The 20550-nt window shown below is 38.9% G+C and overlaps 3 protein-coding genes across 3 annotated transcripts; 1 reads left to right on the top strand and 2 right to left on the bottom strand.

The window, feature by feature from the left end:
• Positions 1-949: 949 nt before the first annotated feature.
• On the top strand, positions 950-5804 carry LOC140802020 (sulfite oxidase-like). Its single transcript, XM_073157427.1, has 12 exons — positions 950-1074; positions 1585-1700; positions 1786-1848; positions 1919-1955; positions 2041-2122; positions 2641-2759; positions 2874-2969; positions 3294-3404; positions 3480-3581; positions 4476-4523; positions 4613-4828; positions 5439-5804. Exons 1-12 carry the CDS (start codon positions 1000-1002, stop codon positions 5541-5543), a joined length of 1170 nt encoding a protein of 389 aa, XP_073013528.1. The 5' UTR covers positions 950-999; the 3' UTR covers positions 5544-5804.
• A 965-nt stretch (positions 5805-6769) lies between these two features.
• Positions 6770-8496, bottom strand: LOC140802068 (pentatricopeptide repeat-containing protein At5g56310-like). Its single transcript, XM_073157488.1, has one exon. It carries the CDS (start codon positions 8491-8493, stop codon positions 7063-7065), a length of 1431 nt encoding a protein of 476 aa, XP_073013589.1. The 5' UTR covers positions 8494-8496; the 3' UTR covers positions 6770-7062.
• A 2470-nt stretch (positions 8497-10966) lies between these two features.
• Positions 10967-14746, bottom strand: LOC140802136 (putative disease resistance protein RGA3). The gene has a single exon (XM_073157572.1). It carries the CDS (start codon positions 14744-14746, stop codon positions 10967-10969), a length of 3780 nt encoding a protein of 1259 aa, XP_073013673.1.
• Positions 14747-20550: the final 5804 nt, after the last annotated feature.

Below are 20550 nucleotides of genomic sequence, written 5' to 3'. Positions count from 1 at the left end.
GAAGCTTTTGGATCTTTGCTTTCTTGTCGTCCTTTTCTTGTTTATTATTATTATTATTATTAGATCTCATAATAATAGATACCAACTGCAAACCACATTCACACGCCAAACCACCTAAGAAATATTTAGCTCTCTTATTTAACTTATCGGTCCCTACTTTTTAATAAAATTGTAGTTCGAATATAGCAGAAAATACTCTAGATTAGATTTGAACTAACACCATGAGAATATTCAATTAAGTAGAAATATTTAATTTCTAAAATAATTAAAATGTCATTATTTCTAAAATAACTAAAATGTCCTTAATATGACTTGATTGATGATATTTTTATAAGTTTTTTAGTATAATTAACTTAATCTAAAAGTTTGGTTAAGTTTAACTAACAAATATAACAGTAGAATATTTTCTGTACATATTCGCTAAATTATAGAGGTTAATTTATGAATAGTAAAAATATAGGGCAGAAACTACAATTTCATCGAAAGACATGGTATTATATGCAAATTTCTCTTATCTTAATTAACATATAAGTCTAGGTATACTTGAATTCAACACTTTCTAAGCCTGAGAAGTCCGAGCCTAGCTAATATTTTATTTATTAAACTTTTATAAATAATAAGCCTGAAAGCTAAATATAAGCTAGATAAAAAAAAGTTAAACTCCAGCCATATATACATTAGATAAAAATAATATACCATTCCAATGAAAAGTTCACAAAATATTAAAACCTAACGTCCACCGTAAGATTCAAATTGACAAAAATAAAATTAGTTCAGATTGGCAGTAGTTAGTAAGGCTTCTTCAATAGTGTGGAAGATTATTTTGTTTGATTCCTTCTAGGTTTAGAAGAAAAAAAAAAAACCCAGCGGTTGCTGTCACGTGAGTGGCACGTGACTCTTCGCTGCTTCCTTTAAAAGGCCGTTGCCTGCCGCCATTAGCCGCTCAAGAGTCAGGCAGTGAGACAGAGAGAGAGAGAGAGAGAGAGAGAGAGAGAGAGAATGGAAGGGTTGAGAGGTCCCTCAGATTATTCTCAAGAGCCTACTCGTCACCCATCACTCAGAATCAATGCAAAGGTGAACTTGTCTTCTACTCTTGAATTACAAGTAAGGATAGCAAAAGTATTAGCTATCATTTACTTCTCATTGATTAAACTAAGTGATGGTAAAAAGTATTAGCTCAGATATCTAACCTAATTATCGACGAGAGCTGTATCTCATTTTTAATTTATGAAAAAGATATAGAGTGACCATTAGACTTGCCATCAAAGGTTTGGAATAAGAATCTTTTCATTTCATATCCTATATTATTTATTTAGTTCAACTATTACTTTTTGATTAAATCATAGAAAGGAACCCACCTAGATGTTTCTGGAAAAATTTAAGGGTAATATATATGGGTTGTTTTGGTTATTGTATTAGAAGTACAGGGTTGAGTTAAGCCACAATAAACACATAAAGGTGGCAGGGTGTAAATTGGTAATAAATGCCTCTAAAATTTGAACCCTTAACTGGGTATTCAATCTCCTCAAGAAAAGATTTGAATCTTTTCGTTGAAAGATCCTTCTTTGATCTGTTTGTTTGCAGACGCCCTTCAATGCTGAGGCAACTCGGGATGATCTCATCGCCTCCTACATCACCCCCGTCGATTTCTTCTTCAAGAGGAACCATGGGCCCATCCCAATTATTGATGACATCAATAGGTTTGCTTTGCATCTCCAATCTCTGCTCAAAATCAAAATTTTAAACCTGCAAAGCTGATTATTTTGGATTTCTTTTGTCTACCAGTTACTATGTCTCCGTTGGTGGCCTGTTGGAGAATCCAAAGCAGCTCTCTTTAGCTGACATCAAGTAAGTGATGCATCTGGGATGACCTCTTGCTTGATGGTATAGCTGAAACTATTGTAATTTGTTTTTGCAGGAAATTGCCCAAATACAATGTTACTGCCACTTTGCAGGTAAGTTTTTGGGCAATCCAGTGGTTGGTTTTTGGCGGAAATTATTGTGTAATAGAAATGGCTTGACATGTTTGAGGGTGTTCAGTGTGCAGGTAATAGGAGGACAGAAATGAGCAAGACAAGGACTGTGAGAGGCGTCGGTTGGGATGTCGCTGCTGTCAGCAATGGTTAGAATACTCTCATTGTGTTTCTTAGTTTGATTCATGTTTATAACAATTTACATCTTTTGACCTCTTCTTATTGCGTAATTCAGTTCTATAAAAAAGAATTTGAATGATAGAAATAACACATGAGCATGAATCGACAAATCCACCTATCTGAACCTACAAACCTGATTTTTAGCTGGTTATACTGCCAGGGAATCTTGGTTTCATCTACCACACACATAAAGAATATGTTTATATGTGATACCATTCCTATGTTTCATTTTAGACTTGATTATTGACTAAATTGCAAAACCAACAAGGTGCAAAATCACAACTATTCAGGGTTGGCAATGTGGATCCTTTTTCTTTTTCCCCATTTGACTCTATTTAATGCAAGGTTTTTCACTAAAGTAAGCACCAGTTTCTGAAACTTCTTAATATCGTATTTATATTCTCTTTGGATTTTCAACTTGTCTTTTAAGCTTTAACTATTCAAATTGGAGCTATGTTTCATCAAAAATTATACATAACCATTCCAGCTATCTGGGGAGGAGCCAAGTTGGCAGATGTTCTTGAGCTTGTTGGGATATCCAACCACACTGCAGTAACACCATCAGGAGGAAAGCATGTCGAGTTCATCAGTGTTGATAATTGTGTCGTGCGTTTCTTGGAACTATTTCTTTCTGAAAGAACATAATACATCAGCTTATTTTCTTTCTCTTTATGGGTGGAACTTCCCTACTAATTCGTCTTTGTCATCTACATTCACTAGGAGGAACATGGTGGACCTTACAAGGCATCGATTCCCCTTGACCAAGCAACGAATCCTGCAGCGGATGTCTTACTGGCATATGAAATGAATGGCGAGGTAGGCAAAACAACTGATCTTGGTATCATCCATTGCATTTTAAAGTACCATAATTACAGTAGATGGTTGGTTAAGAACGAAGGTAAATGATATCAGGCGGGATATCTTTCTTATGTCTTACATATCCATGTGATCCGAGAATCTTGCTTTTCATTTTCATTTCTGAGAAATATATATGGTTGATTCTTCTGTCACCCCATGTCTGTATTTTGTCTGTTAATTTTGACATCAGCCAAAGATCAGTCAAATTTCTCGTTGAAGTTGCACTGGGTAGTGGCCATTCATATTCTAATTGCAGTTCCACTCTGATGTTTCTTTGTCAAGGTAATCAATCGTGACCATGGATACCCACTACGTGTGGTTGTTCCTGGAGTTATTGGTGCACGCTCTGTTAAATGGTTGGATCGAATTGACATAATTGAGGAAGAATGCCAGGTGAGTTTATCTTCAGAGTAGAGACAAAATTCACCCAGAAATCTAAGAACTTATATTGTTCTTTCATGAATGAAGGGATTCTTTATGCAAAAAGACTACAAAATGTTTCCCCCTACAGTTGATTGGGATAATATCATCTGGTCAACCAGGAAGCCCCAAATGGACTTTCCTGTCCAGGTATCTTCAAGCTATTATAATTTTGTACATTACCTTTTAATTTTTTAAGTTGTAAATTTCATTTCGAGAAGAGAAAATGACATCTCAGGAAATGTGTGCAAGAATTCTATCTTAAACAAATTTCAGTGTTGAAAGCCATGGGTCAAATAAGATCTAGACAAGAATGTTTTTGTCCCTTTTTTTAGTTAAGGTGTTTAATATCATATATCCTACTTGCTGGGGGACAGTTCGAGTTGGACACCGCTAATGACTAACCATCTTGGATTACCTTTCTTTCATTTTCTCTAACTTAGAAGTACGTAAAGTTTTTGTTCACATCTGATAATTTAGGAGATTTGAGCCTTCTATATAAGTCTGAATGCTATAAATTCTGCCATTGACAATATCAGGTTGCTATTAGAGCATTAATCTAGAAATATATACTCAATGCATCAGTAAAGATCAATGCAAGTATGTAGATTGGGAAGCAAAGAGAACTTGAAGAAAAATATACAAGCAATGAAATGATCATGCTGGTGAGTCAAGAGATACTATGGCTTTCAAGGAAAATTATGTACATAATTTGGTTGATGGACATCTAGATCCTCGCCACCAAGTGAACATGCAAATTAGAAGAAGATGTCCACAGAAGAATGCACAAACTGAAATCACTAATTTTATGTACTATTAGTCTAGATGATGCCAGTAGATGAAAATTATCAGACGAATAGTCTTCCATTTTGTTGTATTTGCACAATGGTAATGTGCTCATATAACAAATATTCGTCGATGCAACCACCTGCGTTCTTTGTTTTCTCAGAAAAACAAACCACATGTTGAAGTTAAAATTTACAGAAAACTTATCTGATACTCGGCACTCTTATCTTTTTTCACACTTTATTTATGATCCTACAGAGTGCTATCTGTTCTTTTAAGGATGAAGATGTTGTTAAGCAAGGAAAAGTGAGTAAACCTTCCCAATTATATCTTCTTGTCTATTGGCTTGTGAAAGTGCAAAGACCTAATGATTTTTCATATTCTTTGTGTCACAGGTCACTATTGCTGGATATGCAGTGTCTGGAGGTGGACGTGGCATTGAGAGAGTTGATATATCTGTTGATGGGGGAAAGACTTGGTTGGAAGCTCACAGGTTTCAGAAAACTGATGTTCCATATGTCTCTGGTGATACAAGCAGCGATAAATGGGCATGGGTTTTCTTCAAGGCTGCTGTCGAGATATCAGGAGATGCCGAAATTATTGCAAAAGCGGTATGCATTTCTATTAATTATTTTTAGTTTCAGTGAACTATCACCTGTTAATGCCTAATCCTCTTCCCTACTAAATTCAGTTAAATGGGATATTATTATCTTTTACATGTATCAGAACCCAGAAATACATACTTCTGAACACAGCACATTGTTCTGATTCAAGCATTTGAAACTTCTCATTACACATCATTTTGGGTCCTCTGTAACATTCAGTAGCTACACATCATTACGAAACACCTTTGGAGTGTTGGAGAGTAGATATATGGAATTAGTTTGGGCTTTTGCCGCTTAACATGATTAGTTGCTTCCTATTAAATGGAGTAATTCTTTGTTGCTGCTCTCAAACAGATTTTAATTTTGCCATTGCTGAATGAAGCAAAATACTATTCCACTTAAGATGGCAGCTTCTGCAAAACATGCTAGGCGTTCCTCGTATCATCAAATTTTCCCTGTTGCATCATAAACATTTACATCTGGGAGATCTTATCTTATGGGCTATTGCTATAGATTAACTTAATTACGTAGTTGAATTTTATATAAAAATCCTTTGTACTGCATCTTAGGTTGTACAGGGTTTTATTTTTTGTTAATAAATTTCGCTCATGTGCAGGTTGATTCCAGTGCAAATGTCCAACCTGAAAGCATAGGGGCCATATGGAACCTGAGAGGTATACTGAACACATCGTGGCATCACATTTGCCTGCAAGTTGCTTAGTAAGCAACTACATCTTATGGTGTCAGAAAGAACCAAGAGCATGCACAGAAAAATAGTCGCATCTTGTATTCATCTGCTGTCTTGTAATAAAGAAAATAATGCTTATCTAGTTCAGCTTAGTAGTTTTAGTACTCATTATGTGTGTGGAGATAGATCAATCTTCGTTGATCAAAGAATCGATAGCAAGATGCGTGATTGCTATTATTGCCTTGTTCTCTTATATTGCTGCTATAATCATATGTTCTTGGTCGATTCTTTGCCTCTGAGGTGCCATTTGTTTTCCTACATCGTGCCATTTTTTCTGCAAGAGATTAATGACAGTGGAGTTTCCTAACCAAAATATGGTCATGGTTAAGATTGCTTTTTCATTTTTACCAGATAACTTGCAAAAAAATGAGACTATCAATCTGATAATGTTGAATACTCAACCTACAGGATTTACAGACTTTAAATCAGGCTATATACAGGAGCAGTATTCACCTATATTGAGGTTAACTGTCAGTAGAAATCTGGCAAGAGATCAGGTAAAATTCTTTCAAAAGACAGACTACTAGATTGCTCGTTTCCTTTTTTCAATTGAATTCATGCTGAGACAAATCGTTTTACCAATCTGAACAATGTGCATTAACTTGAAGAAAAAAAATGTTTAACTGCTCTAAAAATGCAGTAAATGCTGCTTGTTTGCCTACAGAGATAAAATGATGCACATTTGAAACAGCTCTTAGATAGCGCATCAAGTTGTCAGGTTATTTCTTCTCTCCATCTTTATCTGGTAAGATCAAAAAAGAATAGCTGCTTATGATTTATCTGTGAACATACCCAAAACAGCATCATCCCATACCTAACAGAACACATCAGCATAGCACTAATGTACCTATCTATACATTCAAACCTTGTATAATGTAGCATTTTATTGTGTAAATTTCCTACATTGATCGACAGTGAGAAGTCCAAATTTGAAATGTTTAGTATTTGAGATCAAGTAATAGACTACTGCTTAAACACGCTGATGCTTGGCTAAATACAAGGTCTTTTTCCAACCACAGAATAAAGCAATTATGAAATCTATATTGTACAACCAGCACTTAAATTGACGACTTGCAGCAATTATCCAACTCATGTCACAAAAGAACATCAACTTTTATGAGCAATGAAAAGAACACCTTGGATTAGTGCCACTTACAAGAACTTCAACTTGACACTTTCTGATATTATCCTCATTACTGTATTAAAAAAGTCAGCATCCATGCCAAACATTTATTGAAATCAAAAGTCGATGGACAAAGCTAACAATTTGAGATATCAAAATCAATAATATCTTACAGTCCTCCAGTCTCAAAGCTATATTTGGCATGACAGCAAAGAATACATTTAGTCCTTTTCTTTCCCTTTTTTTGCTGTCATCTTCAACCAAAAAGGCAATTGGATGAGCAATTCCTGTATCATGATGCAGCAATCTTTCAGCTACCTTCTAGTTAAGCCACATGTACTCAGGAAGGCGAACTGAATCAATCAACTATCACCATCCACAGCTTTGTCCAGGAATCTTTTTCAATTTTCCCTCCCTCATCACTCTCCTCAACCTGACAACATCTTCCCATCTCCCTACCTCTGCATACATATTGGAAAGAACAATATGAACCCCGTGGTTACCAGGTTCCACTTTGAGGATCTCCTTCACTACCCTCTCCGCAATCTCAATATTCCCATGATTCTTACAAGCTGTGAGCAATGCTCCCAAAACAACCACGTCTGCTTCCCACGTCATTCCCTTGATCAAATCGTCAGCCTCAATTAATCTTCCACTCCGCCCAAGAAGATCAACCATGCAACCATAGTGCTCTACCTTTGGTTCTATTCCATAATTCTTCTTCATCGAATCGAAAATCCCTCTACCCACATCAAGAAAACCGGCATGGCAACAAGCTGACAATACACCCACAAAAGTAACATCATTTGGTTGGACTTGCATCTTCTCCAGCTCTTGGAAAAGCTCAAGAGCATCCTTAGCATGGCCATGGTGAGCCAGGCCACAGATTACTGCATTCCATGTAGCAGTGTTCTTCTCAGGCATTTCCCTGAACAATCTCAATGCATCTGAAATCGCACCATTCTTTGCATACATATCGACTAAAGCTGTTCCAAGAATCACTCCCATTGCGATCCCCTTCTCCTTGATAAACAAGTGAATCTGCTTCCCTAATTCCAACCCGCCTGATCGAGCGCAAGCCGAGAGAACTGATGCAAGGGTCGCGTCACAAGGTTCAATTCCAACTTCTATCATCCCATCAAAAAGCTGTAAAGCTTCTTCAGAACGAAAATTCTGAGCGTACCCACTAACCATCGTCGTCCACAGAATCAAATTCTTTTCAGGAGCATCATCGAACACCTGGCGTGCATAATCAAGAAGGCCACAAGACGCATAACAACGGACCAACCCGTTGATCACATACAAATCTACATCCAATCCATGTTTCAGAACATGGGAATGAACCTGCCTACCAACTAGGAAAGGTTGGAAATTGACGCAGGCCTTGAGGAGGAAAGGGAAGGTGTGCTTCCCAGGAGAGAGGCCGAGCCTTTGCATCTTGACGTAGAGAAGGACGGCGTCGGACGGGGCGGGGCTATCGGCAAGGGCGCGGATGAGGGTGTTCCACATGAAGGAGTTAGGTTCTTCGACGTGGGCAAAGAGGCGGCGGGCGTAGGAGAGGTCGCCGGAGGGGGAGAGGGCGGAGAAGGAAAGGAGGCGGCTGGCGGCGTAGTTGTCATGGACGCGGCCGGAGACGAGCATTTGGGCGTGGACTTGCTTGAGCTGCGGCATGGAGGAGCAGCGGTCGGCGAGGAGGGAGAGAGGTGGGGGTTTGAAGGGTTTGGGAGGAGGTGATGGTGGGGAAGTTATCGGGGTGATAAAATGGTGCAAGCGTTGGAGGGGGGAGGTGAGTTTTCGCATGAAGAGGTGTAGAAAGGTAGAGAGAAGATTTTGAGATTTATTTTGGCGGTTAGGTAGTTTAAATAGTAGTTGCTCGTTTGAGAACGGGGTAGGCTTGAATAATTTTTAAGCTTTTTTTAATTCATAAATAAAATTCTTTATAGAAAGAATTCAGAGAGTGCCATTTCCTTCAATTTTCAGTTCAATATGGATTGGTCATGATTTTTTTATTATATATATATATATATATATATATATATATTTTTTTTTTTACTTCCTCGAGGTTAAGCCAAAATCCACAATGTCTAATTTTTTAATTTTGTCATTTAATTCTTTATAGTTCTAATCTACAAGCAACTGCTTTGACTTTATATTTAATTTTAATATAAAAGGACCACAATATTCCTTTTGTATTACACAAATTAATTAAAAAAGAATTTCTTTGTGAAAATCCTTTAGCCCAATACTTTTTACATCTTAATCTTTCTTAATTTTATAATTTAGGCATACAATTTTTTTTAAAATAATATAAAAGGCAAATAGGTTAAAAGTTTCACGATTTAAATAAAATATTACTCTCACCGGCAGCTTTTAAAGAAAAAAATCTAACAATTGTATAGATAAGTACTACAAGAGTCTTTTGTGACATTTGAAGAGACTTTGAACTGTAGCCTAATTATATAGATGTAAATCGAAAATTTTCTTTTCTTAATTTTTTACACTGAGATATGTGATATTTAGACCGAGAATGTCTTTGTTTTATATGTCATAGCTCACAAACTACTCTAAAAGCTTAAAATATTTATTCATATCTTAGCGACAGCTTTTTAAAAAAAATTATATATTACCCACTTGTCTCGATTACAGTATGCACCATTGACATTTGTGTGGCCGAGAAATATAACAATGGATCCGGGAAAAACCTCTTCCCTAGTACATTCATATCTCATATTTCTACCTAAATTAGTTATAGCTAATCGTTACAGCAAGTGAAATATCTTTCCACAATATTATTCTAGTGGTATGCTGCCGCTAACAATAAAGAAAATAAGCTTTTAGTGTAGAAACAACAAATATTTGATGGTAAATAAAAAAAATTATAAATACATTGAAATCCTTCCATCCTTGTGCTTACAGCAAGGGCAAAGAAAGAGATCATCTAAGAAGTATGAATTTTGTGCCTATCCAGAATGCCACAAGATAATCAATGACAATTTTCTGTGAATTTTTACACATTTAAAATATTTTAAAACACATTGTCAATTATATAAAACCTTACACCTTTTAACATGGAATATCTCATTAATGGAGAAGATAGATCCATCCTTATTTACAAAACAATAACGATATCTGCAGTATTCAAGGCTTACAGTCGACTGCAACAATTACAAAATGGAAAGTTTTAAACAATATGAGTGCCACTGCATCCTTCAAGTTAATTGTACAATTTTATCAACAGACAAGCACTGGGAATTGCAAGCACTACACAAGCAGATAGAAGAAACAGAGCATTGAAAATGATGATGTAGATACATGCATACTTAAGTACTTGAAAAGAAGTGAAACAAGTTTGTCAAATGTTGCTTCTCCAGTGCAATTGAAAGAGTCGCCATAGATGTCTTGGAGATGCTTCAAGAATACAATGTCTGTAGCAACCACAACTAGAGATTTCCAGGCTTTCTTAGGATTCAGGTAGGTGGCCATTTCCCTCATGCATAAACAAGTGATGCTGCAAGCAGAGTTTCTTGAGACCAACAAACTTGTTAGTTTTTTCTACTAATAAAGCATCAAGCTTATTTCAGGGAACAACAGCCCATATGACAATACTGCTGTACAGAAGAAAAAGAAGAAGAAAAACTAGATGGTTGGACTAGAATCTAACACACCAACTCCAAAGACCTGTCTGCTTATAAGTTGGGTCCAAAATAAAGCATGTAACATCTCCCTCTTGTGAGTCCAATCCAGAGTTAAAAGGTTGCCTGAAATCATCAACGCAGTGAGCTTTTCTTATAGAAGCAATAAATGTTTGCAGAGAAATGGCGGAAATCATCAACACATGCTAATCCTACATTCTTGACTTTTTACAATAGCAGCAAAGGAGGATGATAGTAGTATATTTTGATAGCAAGAGGGATAGAAGCAAGCATAACCTTATTGCAGCAATGCAATAAGAAGATCAATTGCAACAATGCTAGTTGCTAGGAGCCCATCCTACAAAATTATTGTGTGTTACAAGAGCTAGAGTAGATATCTAAACCCTGTATAGGTACACAAGGGAAATAGAAGCACTGCAAATGAAACTATACCTAATTGCATATGGGCATAGGTAGAAAACTAGAAATAGAGCAGCCAAATAATGCGGGTGATGACATGAAGAATGTGGGCAGAAACTGATGTAGAGGAATAGAGAACGTAGATTAAAGGAGGAAGTGTATAAAATGATACCTCATGAGTTGTATTAAATTGGCAATCTATAGTTCATCAACCACGCCAATTATTCGATACTTATGAGGTTAATGAGATCAATGGTCCACCGTTCAGTTCCATTGTGCCCGTTGTACAACTCCTTAAAAACATGGTGGCATCGATGTACGATAACATAAACCAGAGAAGGTGGTAAGCCCTCAAAGCTGCACAATGACCGGAAATTACTGCAGTCCTCTATCTCCAATGTGAAGAGCGAGTGCAAATTTTGCAACTCAGGTAAGGATTGAAGATTGGGGCAATCTTCAACACGTAGCATTTCGAGGGAGGTGAGATGTTGAAATGCCTCCTCATTGATTTCCTGCTGATGAGAACGTCTAATTTCCAGATTCTTGAGGGTGGCAAGGCCTTCCCTATTAAGCAGCACTTTGAGCAGCAAGGTGTCGTCGATGCAAAGAGTGGAAAGTGCTGACAGGCCAACATTTTCCCCCACCACTTCAACTTCATCTGACTGCGAGGATGGTAGCAAAGTCAATTTCGGACATCCAACAACTTCCAATTCTTCTAGGGAATGAAGCGCTTTAAGCCCTGCAAGTGACGTAAAATCATAACAATAAGTAATTGATAATTGAGTGAGTCTTCTAAAATGTTCCAGCCCCTCAGCAAAGGAAATGGCTGTTATAAGTGGGCAATGGCGTATGGTCAACGATTGAAGAGAAGAAAGGCCTTGGAGATGCCTTGAAAGTACTTTCTCTACAACAAAGCCAGAGATCTCCAGTCTTTCCAATGATTGAAGCAGAATGCTACTTTCCTCGTCCTCATCCTCCTCATCATCATAATTCTCGACATTCTTTGCTAGGTCCTCCTCCCCATAATCCTCCACAGACCATAAGTGCGCAATATCCAGTTTTTTAAGCCCAGTAAATTTGTTAATTGCTTTCACGAGTAGAAGATTAAGCTCGCAGCAGGAATCAATAAACAAATCTTTTAAGTGCTTTAATCTCTCATGCTGTTCTAGCAACCATTCCACCGGAGACTCCAATTTTTTACACTGTGTGATTTCCAAAACTCTTAAAGATAATGATGAAGAGGAGGAGGAAGAAGGCAAAGACGATGGGCACGCTGTTCTAAGAAATTTTGGATAATCATTTACTCCAACAAAATGAAGTACAAGGCTTTCGAGGATAGGTGGGAGGGGAGGAATTACTATTAGTTTTGGGCATTCTGAGATTTCGAGTGTCAGGAGATGGGGAAATGAATGGGCCTCCTCCACTGCTGACCATACTTCCCATTTTGGCAAATCCACGAATGTCAGCTCTTGCAATGATGGAAACCCCTTCACTGGACCAGAGCCAGAGAACCCAGGACCAACTTCTTTTATGGCATGCATCCCCACTAGTACAAGTATCTTAAGCCAAGGTAGTTGTCCAAGAGGTGGTAGGTCCTTCCATGATTTACAATCAAATAACTTAAGGCTTACAAAATTGGTGAACGGATGATGACCGATCATCCAACTTGGAGGTCGGGTACCTTTATAGCCATCGATTAGAAGCTCTTTAAGATTTGGATGTGGTTGGAGGCCTTCTAATACACCATTCTCTAGCTCTGGATTTGCGTCCCTTTCAGGATATTCCCAATATAACATCAATGTGACAAGATTCTGTTTGTCACATAACCTAGCTTCTTCAGCATCTCCCTTACTGAGCAAATTTTCGAGGTTCTTTATGGTAAGACATTGTCGAAGCTCCCTTAGGTACTTTAACTGTCCAAACTCAAATCCGTGAACATTTTGCACAGAGAAAGGGTAAATTAGTTGCTGAAGACAAGTCAATTTTCCTATCCCAGCTATCATTGACAATACTTTGTCCGAGCAGATCAAGTATCGCAAGTTGATCAGCTTGTTCATGCTTTCAGGTACATGAGACAACTCTAACCCAAAAAGATTTAATGTCCGGAGATGATAAAGCTTAGTTAATTCATCTGGCAATCTGCGATACCAAGGCCCAGAGAGATCTAAATAGCGCAAATGTATTAGACTACTTAGAGTATCAGGCAAGCTGACCACGACGCAGTGCTTCAAACTGAGGGCTCGAACTCTTTTTAGCTGTCTAAAAACATCATGAAGATCATCATCATTGTCAGGACATATTTTGAAGGCGATCATGAAAATCAGGGAACGCAAGTTATTCAGCAAGACGACATTCTGTTTAAGTGTGGCAAGATTGTTGGTAGAAAGAGATAAATGGTGAACACTAGTTGGGATTGTCCTCAATGTATCAACTGCAATTCTACAAATGTCATTCTTGGAAACAGATTCTGCTAAATCATGCAATAGATCATGTAAAGTGTACATATCCATTGTAACAGCTGACTCAACGAATGATTTGGATATTAATTCATTGAAGTAGTCTTCTCCGATATCCTCGATTGTCTTCGTCCTGCTATCCTGATGAATCATACCCTGTGCCATCCACATTCCTACCACATCTTCACACTCGAACTCCCAATCTTTAGGATATATGCTCAGGTATGCAAAGCACTGCTGTAAATGGGCAGGTAAGTGTAGGTAACTTAGTTTGAGCGCCGACATTATGCCATCCTGACCCTGCTCCAATTCCCATATGTCACTTCGCGAAATGCTCTCCCAGTGATCATCATCTAGATTATCTTTCAACAACGCCCCAATAGTCTTTGCAGCCAAAGGTGATCCCTTCAACCTCGAGGCCACTTTTTTTCCTATCGCTGCTAATCTCGGATGCTCCTCAGGCTTTGCATCACCAAAAGCACACTCAGTGAAAAGCGACCAATAGTCATCTTCTATTAAGCCCTCTATTTTAATTGGGTTCACCGTTCCCATCAACTTTGCAGCCTTCTCTAGCCTGCTGGTTAGTAAGATCTTGCTTCCATTTTTTCCGGCGTACAATGGAGCTTTAACTGTATCCCATGCTTCCCTCTCAGTCTCATTCCATACATCGTCAAGTACGAGGAGAAATATCTCCGTGCGTAGAATCTTCCTAAGCATTGCTTGTAGTATCTCGAAGCTTTGGACACCAGTATGATTGTAGCAAGAATTTGAATGATCTAACATCTCTCTTGTAAGCTTGACTACATCAAAGCTCTCAGAGACGCAGATCCACATCTTGAGGGAGAAGTGGCTCTCCACCCTCTCATCATTATACACATACTGGGCAAGAGTAGTCTTCCCCACACCTCCAATGCCGAGTATCGGAAGGACAAGAATTCTTTCATTAGCATGTGACTCTGTTTTCAACAAAAAGTTAATGATCCCTTCCTTCTCCTTCTCATGCCCAACAAAACTATGTCGGATCGTCGGCAGAGAGCCAGTGATACGTTGAGAAGTGATGGTAGGCTTCTTTTTCCCATCCAAATTTAGCAACTCAAGGAAGTCCCTCACATGAGCAGCATGCCGTTCTAACTTCTCCAGTAGACTGCTCAGCTCATTAACATCCTCTTGACGAAGTGCAGTAAACTTGCCAACCTTCCGAATACGTTTGAAAACGTTGGACAAAGAGATGGCAGAGGAGGAACCTACCTCACCCTCGTTGACTTTCTGTTCAAGTTCTCGGTAGGCGAATGTGTCGAGGACGTCGTCGGCCTGGTACGCCAAGTTCTTGAACTCCTCCAGCCATTGAACCAACGCTCGGTTATGGATCTCCTTCGCCTCGGCTGCTAGGACGACGCTTTGAATCTTTATGAGGAATACCTTTAGACTTTTTAGTTTCTCTCCGACATTAGAGTGGAGCTTATACCGCCCTCCAAGGAAAGAGCTGGCTCTGCTCACCAACTCGCCTACGAAAGCAGATCCAAACATGCCAGCCACCATTGCCATGGTAACCAAGCGAGCAAATAGAGAGAAGAGAAAGGGATCAGAGAAAAGTAGGGATAAGAAGAGGGACAAGAGATGACACTAAAAACTCTTGGTGGTTGACTGGATGTAATAACCAGAATTTTGAAATGGCATGATAATACCATTTAGATTAAAGCCCATTGGTAACAGTTATACAATTGCTGCGTATGGTTCAAAGAAATGCTGTCCACTTGCAATGATGTTTCCTTCAACATAGAAAATGTCAAACGCTCCATCATAAGTCATATGTATATATTTATATTATTTATTTTATAAAGAGTTAAATGAAACATTAATGCATGTAAGCCAAAAACAACTGCTTCGGGTCAATGATTAGGATGTCCCTAATAACGGGTTTAGAACTGTTTAACCAATATTAATAATCTGCTGAATTTTAGCAAAATTCAGATTGGGACTTATGAGGATGATTTAGGCCCAATTACAAGCCCGACAATAATCGGTGGAACCACCGTGTGGATCCGTGTCAGCTAACTGAGCCAGACCTGTATGCAACCTAGGCACGACGCGAGCTAGACTCATAAGCCAGACCTGTATGCAACCTAGGCACAACGCGAGCCAGACTCATAAGCCTACGAAAGCAGATCTAAACATGCCAGCCAAAAAAAGAGAAGAGAGAGGGGATCAGAAAAGTAGGGATAAGAAGATGACACCAAAAAATCTTGGTGGTTGACTGGATGTAATAACCAGAATTTTGAAATGGCACGATAATACCATTTAAATTAAAGCCCATTGGTAACAGTTATACAATTGTTGCATATTGTTCAAAGAAATGCTGTCCACTTCAATGATTTTTCCTTCAACATAGAAAATGTCAACCGTCTCCATCATAAGTCATATGCATATATTTATATTATTTTTTTATAAAGATTTAAATAAAACATTAATGCATGTAAGCCAAAAACAACGGCTTCGGGTCAACTATTAGGATGTCCTTAATAACGGGTTTAGAACTTTTTAACCAATATTAATAATCTGCTGAATTTGAGCCAAATTCAGTTTGGGACTTATGAGGATGATTTAAGGTTGATTACAAGCTCGACGATGATTGGTGAGACCACCGCGTGGGTCCGTGTCAGCTAACTGAGCCGGACCTGCATGCAACCTAGGCATGTCGCGAGCTAGACTCATAGGCCTATGACCCATGTGACCAGCATTCACCTAACCCGCAATGGCAGACCACATTTGAGAATTCAAACTCGAATCGTCAAACTTGATTTTCTAAAATTTTAGAAAAAAATCTGCTAAATTGAATTTACCTAACGGAGCAATTTTTTACGTACCATAGCATGCTCAATCACTAGAAGATTCAACTCACATCATTTCACTTATAGGGTGTGGCGATCAAGTGGTACCAATCAGTAAACTGGACTGATCCTTTGAGTCGTGGTAGGTTCATTGACAGGATCTGTGCTCGAAGTACAACGACTTCCGGTGTAGCATCCCGTACTAATTTATTAAAAAAAAGAAATTAAAGCGAGTGCACGTGCCCGGCACGTACATTGCTTTCTTTTCTTCCCCTCATCTCTTCTTCTTTTCTTTTACCTTTCTCCCTCACCCCGTAGCCGCCGCTCTTCTCTTCCCTTTCGTGCGCGCCCGATCATTGCCGGGGCTTGCCGCCGCTGTGGAGGTGCTCGCCGATGAGTCCTCCCCCATCTAGTGTAGTTAATTTTTTAGTTAAATTAGCCCTGCATTACTTTCCCTTCCCCATCCTCCTTGCGGTCTCTCCGGGCAATCGGCTGGCTGACAACCTTGTGTCGGTGCCGCGCCGATTTGGGGAGCTTCCCCTCGTCATCCTCCATCGCTAGGTACCTTTCATGGTACTCTACGCTGCCGATTGAGGCTACACCCGTAGCCTCTCGTCGCCGGTTTCTCTTGGGTTTTCCGGCCGCCGTGGTCAAGGTGTCCTCTCCCTCTTGGGTCAGTCACTTTCCTTCCCTTTAGTGGGAGCCAGTACAATCGTTGGTTGGGACTCTTAGGGCTCATTGAGTTGTGATAGCAAACTTCATGGCCGCCGGTCATGGAGGAAGCTTCCCATCACCACCAGCCTCCTTGGCCGACTAACCTTTGGTTATCATCGACCCCCCATGTTCTATTGGACTCATTCTCCCTCCGGGTTCCTCGGCATTTCACCGATGTGTTCCCCTCCTCACCGTCGGTAGCCTTCCTTGTTGGTTTGGTTTGGAGGAGGAAGGGAGGAGAGTGTGGTGGAGTTGCGCTGGGTGCAGCGGGTTGGGCTGCGGCCCAGCCCAAGTGGAGTTTTGGCTAAATTAGGCTTCGGGCCTATTCTTTGGGTTAGTATTGTTTGGGTTGGTTTGTAGACCAGCTCAAGAGGCTTTTAGGCATTGTAAGCTGAGTTCCTTTAGGGCTTTAGGCCCAATCTGATGGGTTGTGTTGGACTCCTAGGCTTGATCTGGCCCAAATAGAGTAGTTACCCTCTAGTTGTTCTAAGTTACTTAGTTAATTTATTTAATTATCGTTGTCTACTTGAGCTTTAATTATTAATCACCTTTGGAGGGTAAATTAGTTAGTCATAATGATTGCTATAAATTAATATTGATAAATGAGGCATTAGCGTAAGATTACCACTACGAATTGCTTTAATGGAAATTTATCTCTAATTGGAGTTTGATAACTATATTAGACCATAATAATTAATATACCAGCTCTATTGGATTAATAAACGTAAGAATTTTTAGATGGACCTACTCAAACCTATATCGAATGTCAGTAGGGTAATTTAATTATTTAGTGGCAGAATTGTTATGCTCATATTTTATTACTTTCATTATTGAGGTGGACTTCGTGCTATGCAAGGATGATTCGTGACGCGGTTGAAATTGATTAACTTGGAAACTATGTCAGGCAAGTAAATCCTTCGTAGTCTAGGAATAGTGTAACATTGATGTGATGTTGACTTTATGAACTCACGACATGCAAACCACACGTGTGCAAATATTTATTTATTGTTCAGCATAATTATATTTACTTTACTACTTTATAGTTATTCATGGATTATTGGTGCATACCTACATATGATAACTTTGATATACATGTCATATGATTAATGATATTAATCATTGCACTACTTGCACATATTACCACGTATTTAAGTCCTGACTAGGTAATGCCCCTTACTAACTCAACCCGGAGTTAAGGGTAGAGTTCCTTGTATAGTGCTTATGAGATTAATGGTCTATGCCTGAGGTCGTTAGCCTGAGTGGCATTCGGGCGATCACACTGTCCTATCAGAGACTAGACACTAGTGATATGGAACTATGATTGGGAGGTAGGGGTCTTAAACCTAGCGGTACTCGATAACGCATGGTCATGGTGTCTATTGATGAGTTGATGGCTCTTTACTATCCTGCTGTGGGCGGTGATGATTGTAGAGATAGAGATATGGGCTTACGACTAGGGTCCTCAATCTGTTGGCCATAAATAACCAATCATATACAACGTCGCAGGCATGTATAGGCAATATTATCGCTAGATGTCTATTCCTCATCAATGTATGAGATGATTTATGAGCATGTGTTATGATGTGGTGGATAGCTCGATGAGTATATAATGATAATTTATGGCTATAGCTCTGTGGGAGCATGGGAGAAATGATTTGATAGTTTAAATGATACATATCATGTATTCCTTTTATCAATACATGTGAGTTGTAGATATGAACATGATAGACATGTTGCATGAATGCATTATTATAATCATATTGGCATATATGTATATATTGTGACATCTTTTCTTACATTACTTTTAAATTGTAGAGGTGTACACTTACTGGGCTTTGTGCTCACTACCTTCGGTGGAAATATTTTTACATTAGTGGCCCCGAGTCCATGAAGGAGCTGGTGAAAAGTTGCTCATAGTCTCTTTTATTTATTTCATTGCAGTACGCAGGTATTTACCCTATTTAATATGTATGGATATATATTTTGGGGCTTGTTGTGACTTGTAATATTTTAGATTTCTTTTGTTGTATTATTTGTAGAAATGCGGACTCTTTATCTTATTATTGTGTAGAAACATTAACCAACAGGTCACGTGAAAATCACGTGGGTACTACCCACGTGAGAGACACAAGTATTTGGTGGCGAGTGTTTCATCTAGGCTGTATTGACAAAACTAACTTAGTTAACAATAGTTCGGGTTTATCGGGAGGAGTTTGAACGGATCTGAACCAGATTCGCAAAGAAGAGAGAAAGAAAATGGCCCAAGCCTAGGGCTTACAAGAGATTGCACTTATCTAGGCCTAGCCCGCACAAACGACCAAGCATAACCGATAGTAGATCATGCGCCATTTTGTGCCCAACCACTTGGAAGACCATAGGAAGAATGGCTTGTGCTTCTATTGTGATGACCGCTTTGCCCTAATCATAGGTGCAAGCATCAGTCGGCTCTCATCATATTCTTAGGCGATTTTGATGAAGAAGAATCTGAGTCCTTCGACTGGCACGAGTAACTCTATGAGTCCAAGAACGTGAAAGACTAGTCACCTTGAGGACAGGGTGTCAGAAGCGTGGGTTGATATAATTCGACCACGAGAGTCAAGTCAGTCAGGTTGAGTCAAGTCTGAGTCTACTCGATTGTATTTGTTTATTATTTTTAAATTTAAATTTAAATAGATAATTCGCATATATAGACCTAATAGGGTGAGTTGGGCCCGACCCATAGTGTCTCCATTCTTATAAATATGAGTATTCGTTACCTATTGGTTATGTTGAGAGGAATATTAATTTAGCTATTTATATTATTGTTTTTATCTTTTAATTGAAGCCATTCATTTTCCTAGCCACCATCAACCTTCACAAGCCACACATGCCTATGGTTGACCACTACCCTCCGACGACTACTGCAACGTCAGATCTCCCTGTTTTTGTCCCATTTCGATATTCCTTCACTATTTCCTTCATAACTTTCCAGCTCAAATTCAGAATCATTTTTTTTTCTAAAGCCATTAGATCCAACTTCATGAGGATACCAATAATAAAAATTTCAGAATTTTCTTACGAATGGGTCATTTCAGAATTTGGTTCCTAACAGTAGTATAAGAGCCTCATTCCTCGGCCGATAGTGAACACGCGGTCCAAAGCAAATCCAAGTGAGGAGGTCCAAGAACTTGTTTCCATCCCTATAAAAGCTTCCTTAGCGCCATCAGCCACCACCGTGGATGATCCACCCATTCGGGCGAAAGTGTTAATCGAGTCCGTGAAGACGTTGAAGGATTTATCGAAGGAGGTCGCAATATTTGCCATGGAGAACACCGAGAGGCTCAATAAGATGCTGCAAGCCTTAACAGAGGCTCTCCCGACCTAGAACCACCGCCTACCATGGACACGGGTAGTTAGAGAATTGGACTCAGCACTTTAAAATTACATTTTTAATCTTTTTTAGTCCTAACTCAAAGGGGATAAAAATGGGCCGCATAAGAGGATGATGGATACCTCGGGTTATTTTAATCGGTACATCCGATTAATTTTTTATACGATTATATAATTTTAACCTTTCAATTAGTTGAAAGAAATTAGAAATTAGTGGGCTCTTATCCAAGCATTTGGTTTTGTAGGGTCCTAAATCAAAGGACTTTATTTTGCGTTTGCCGAATCCTAACGCATAAGATGATGACAAGTACTTCAGCTCGGTACATCCTATTAATTTTTTAGATGATTATAAAATTTTAATCTTTGGATTAAGAGAGAGAAATGAATGGTTCTTATGGAATCATTGTTTGTTTTTTGTGTGCATGTATACCTCAACAT

Source organism: Typha latifolia, chromosome 15 (assembly GCF_019914945.1).
Source record: "Typha latifolia isolate L0001 chromosome 15, TyphaL0001v2, whole genome shotgun sequence".
NCBI classification, from domain to species: domain Eukaryota; kingdom Viridiplantae; phylum Streptophyta; class Magnoliopsida; order Poales; family Typhaceae; genus Typha; species Typha latifolia.
Note: the sequence above shows the minus strand (reverse complement) of the source record. Positions and strands in the feature narration are given on the sequence as shown.

What these genes read in the sequence shown, in the direction of transcription:
- LOC140802068 (XM_073157488.1), bottom strand. Translation starts at nt 8,493, where the DNA reads ATGCGAAAACTCACCTCCCCCCTCCAACGCTTGCACCATTTTATCACC.
- LOC140802020 (XM_073157427.1), top strand. Translation starts at nt 1,000, where the DNA reads ATGGAAGGGTTGAGAGGTCCCTCAGATTATTCTCAAGAGCCTACTCGT. An exon ending in TCAGTGTTGATAATTGTGTC is followed by an intron (nt 2,760 to 2,873) that starts GTGCGTTTCTTG and finishes TACATTCACTAG; the next exon opens with GAGGAACATGGTGGACCTTA. An exon ending in ATGTTGTTAAGCAAGGAAAA is followed by an intron (nt 4,524 to 4,612) that starts GTGAGTAAACCT and finishes TTTGTGTCACAG; the next exon opens with GTCACTATTGCTGGATATGC.
- LOC140802136 (XM_073157572.1), bottom strand. Translation starts at nt 14,746, where the DNA reads ATGGCAATGGTGGCTGGCATGTTTGGATCTGCTTTCGTAGGCGAGTTG.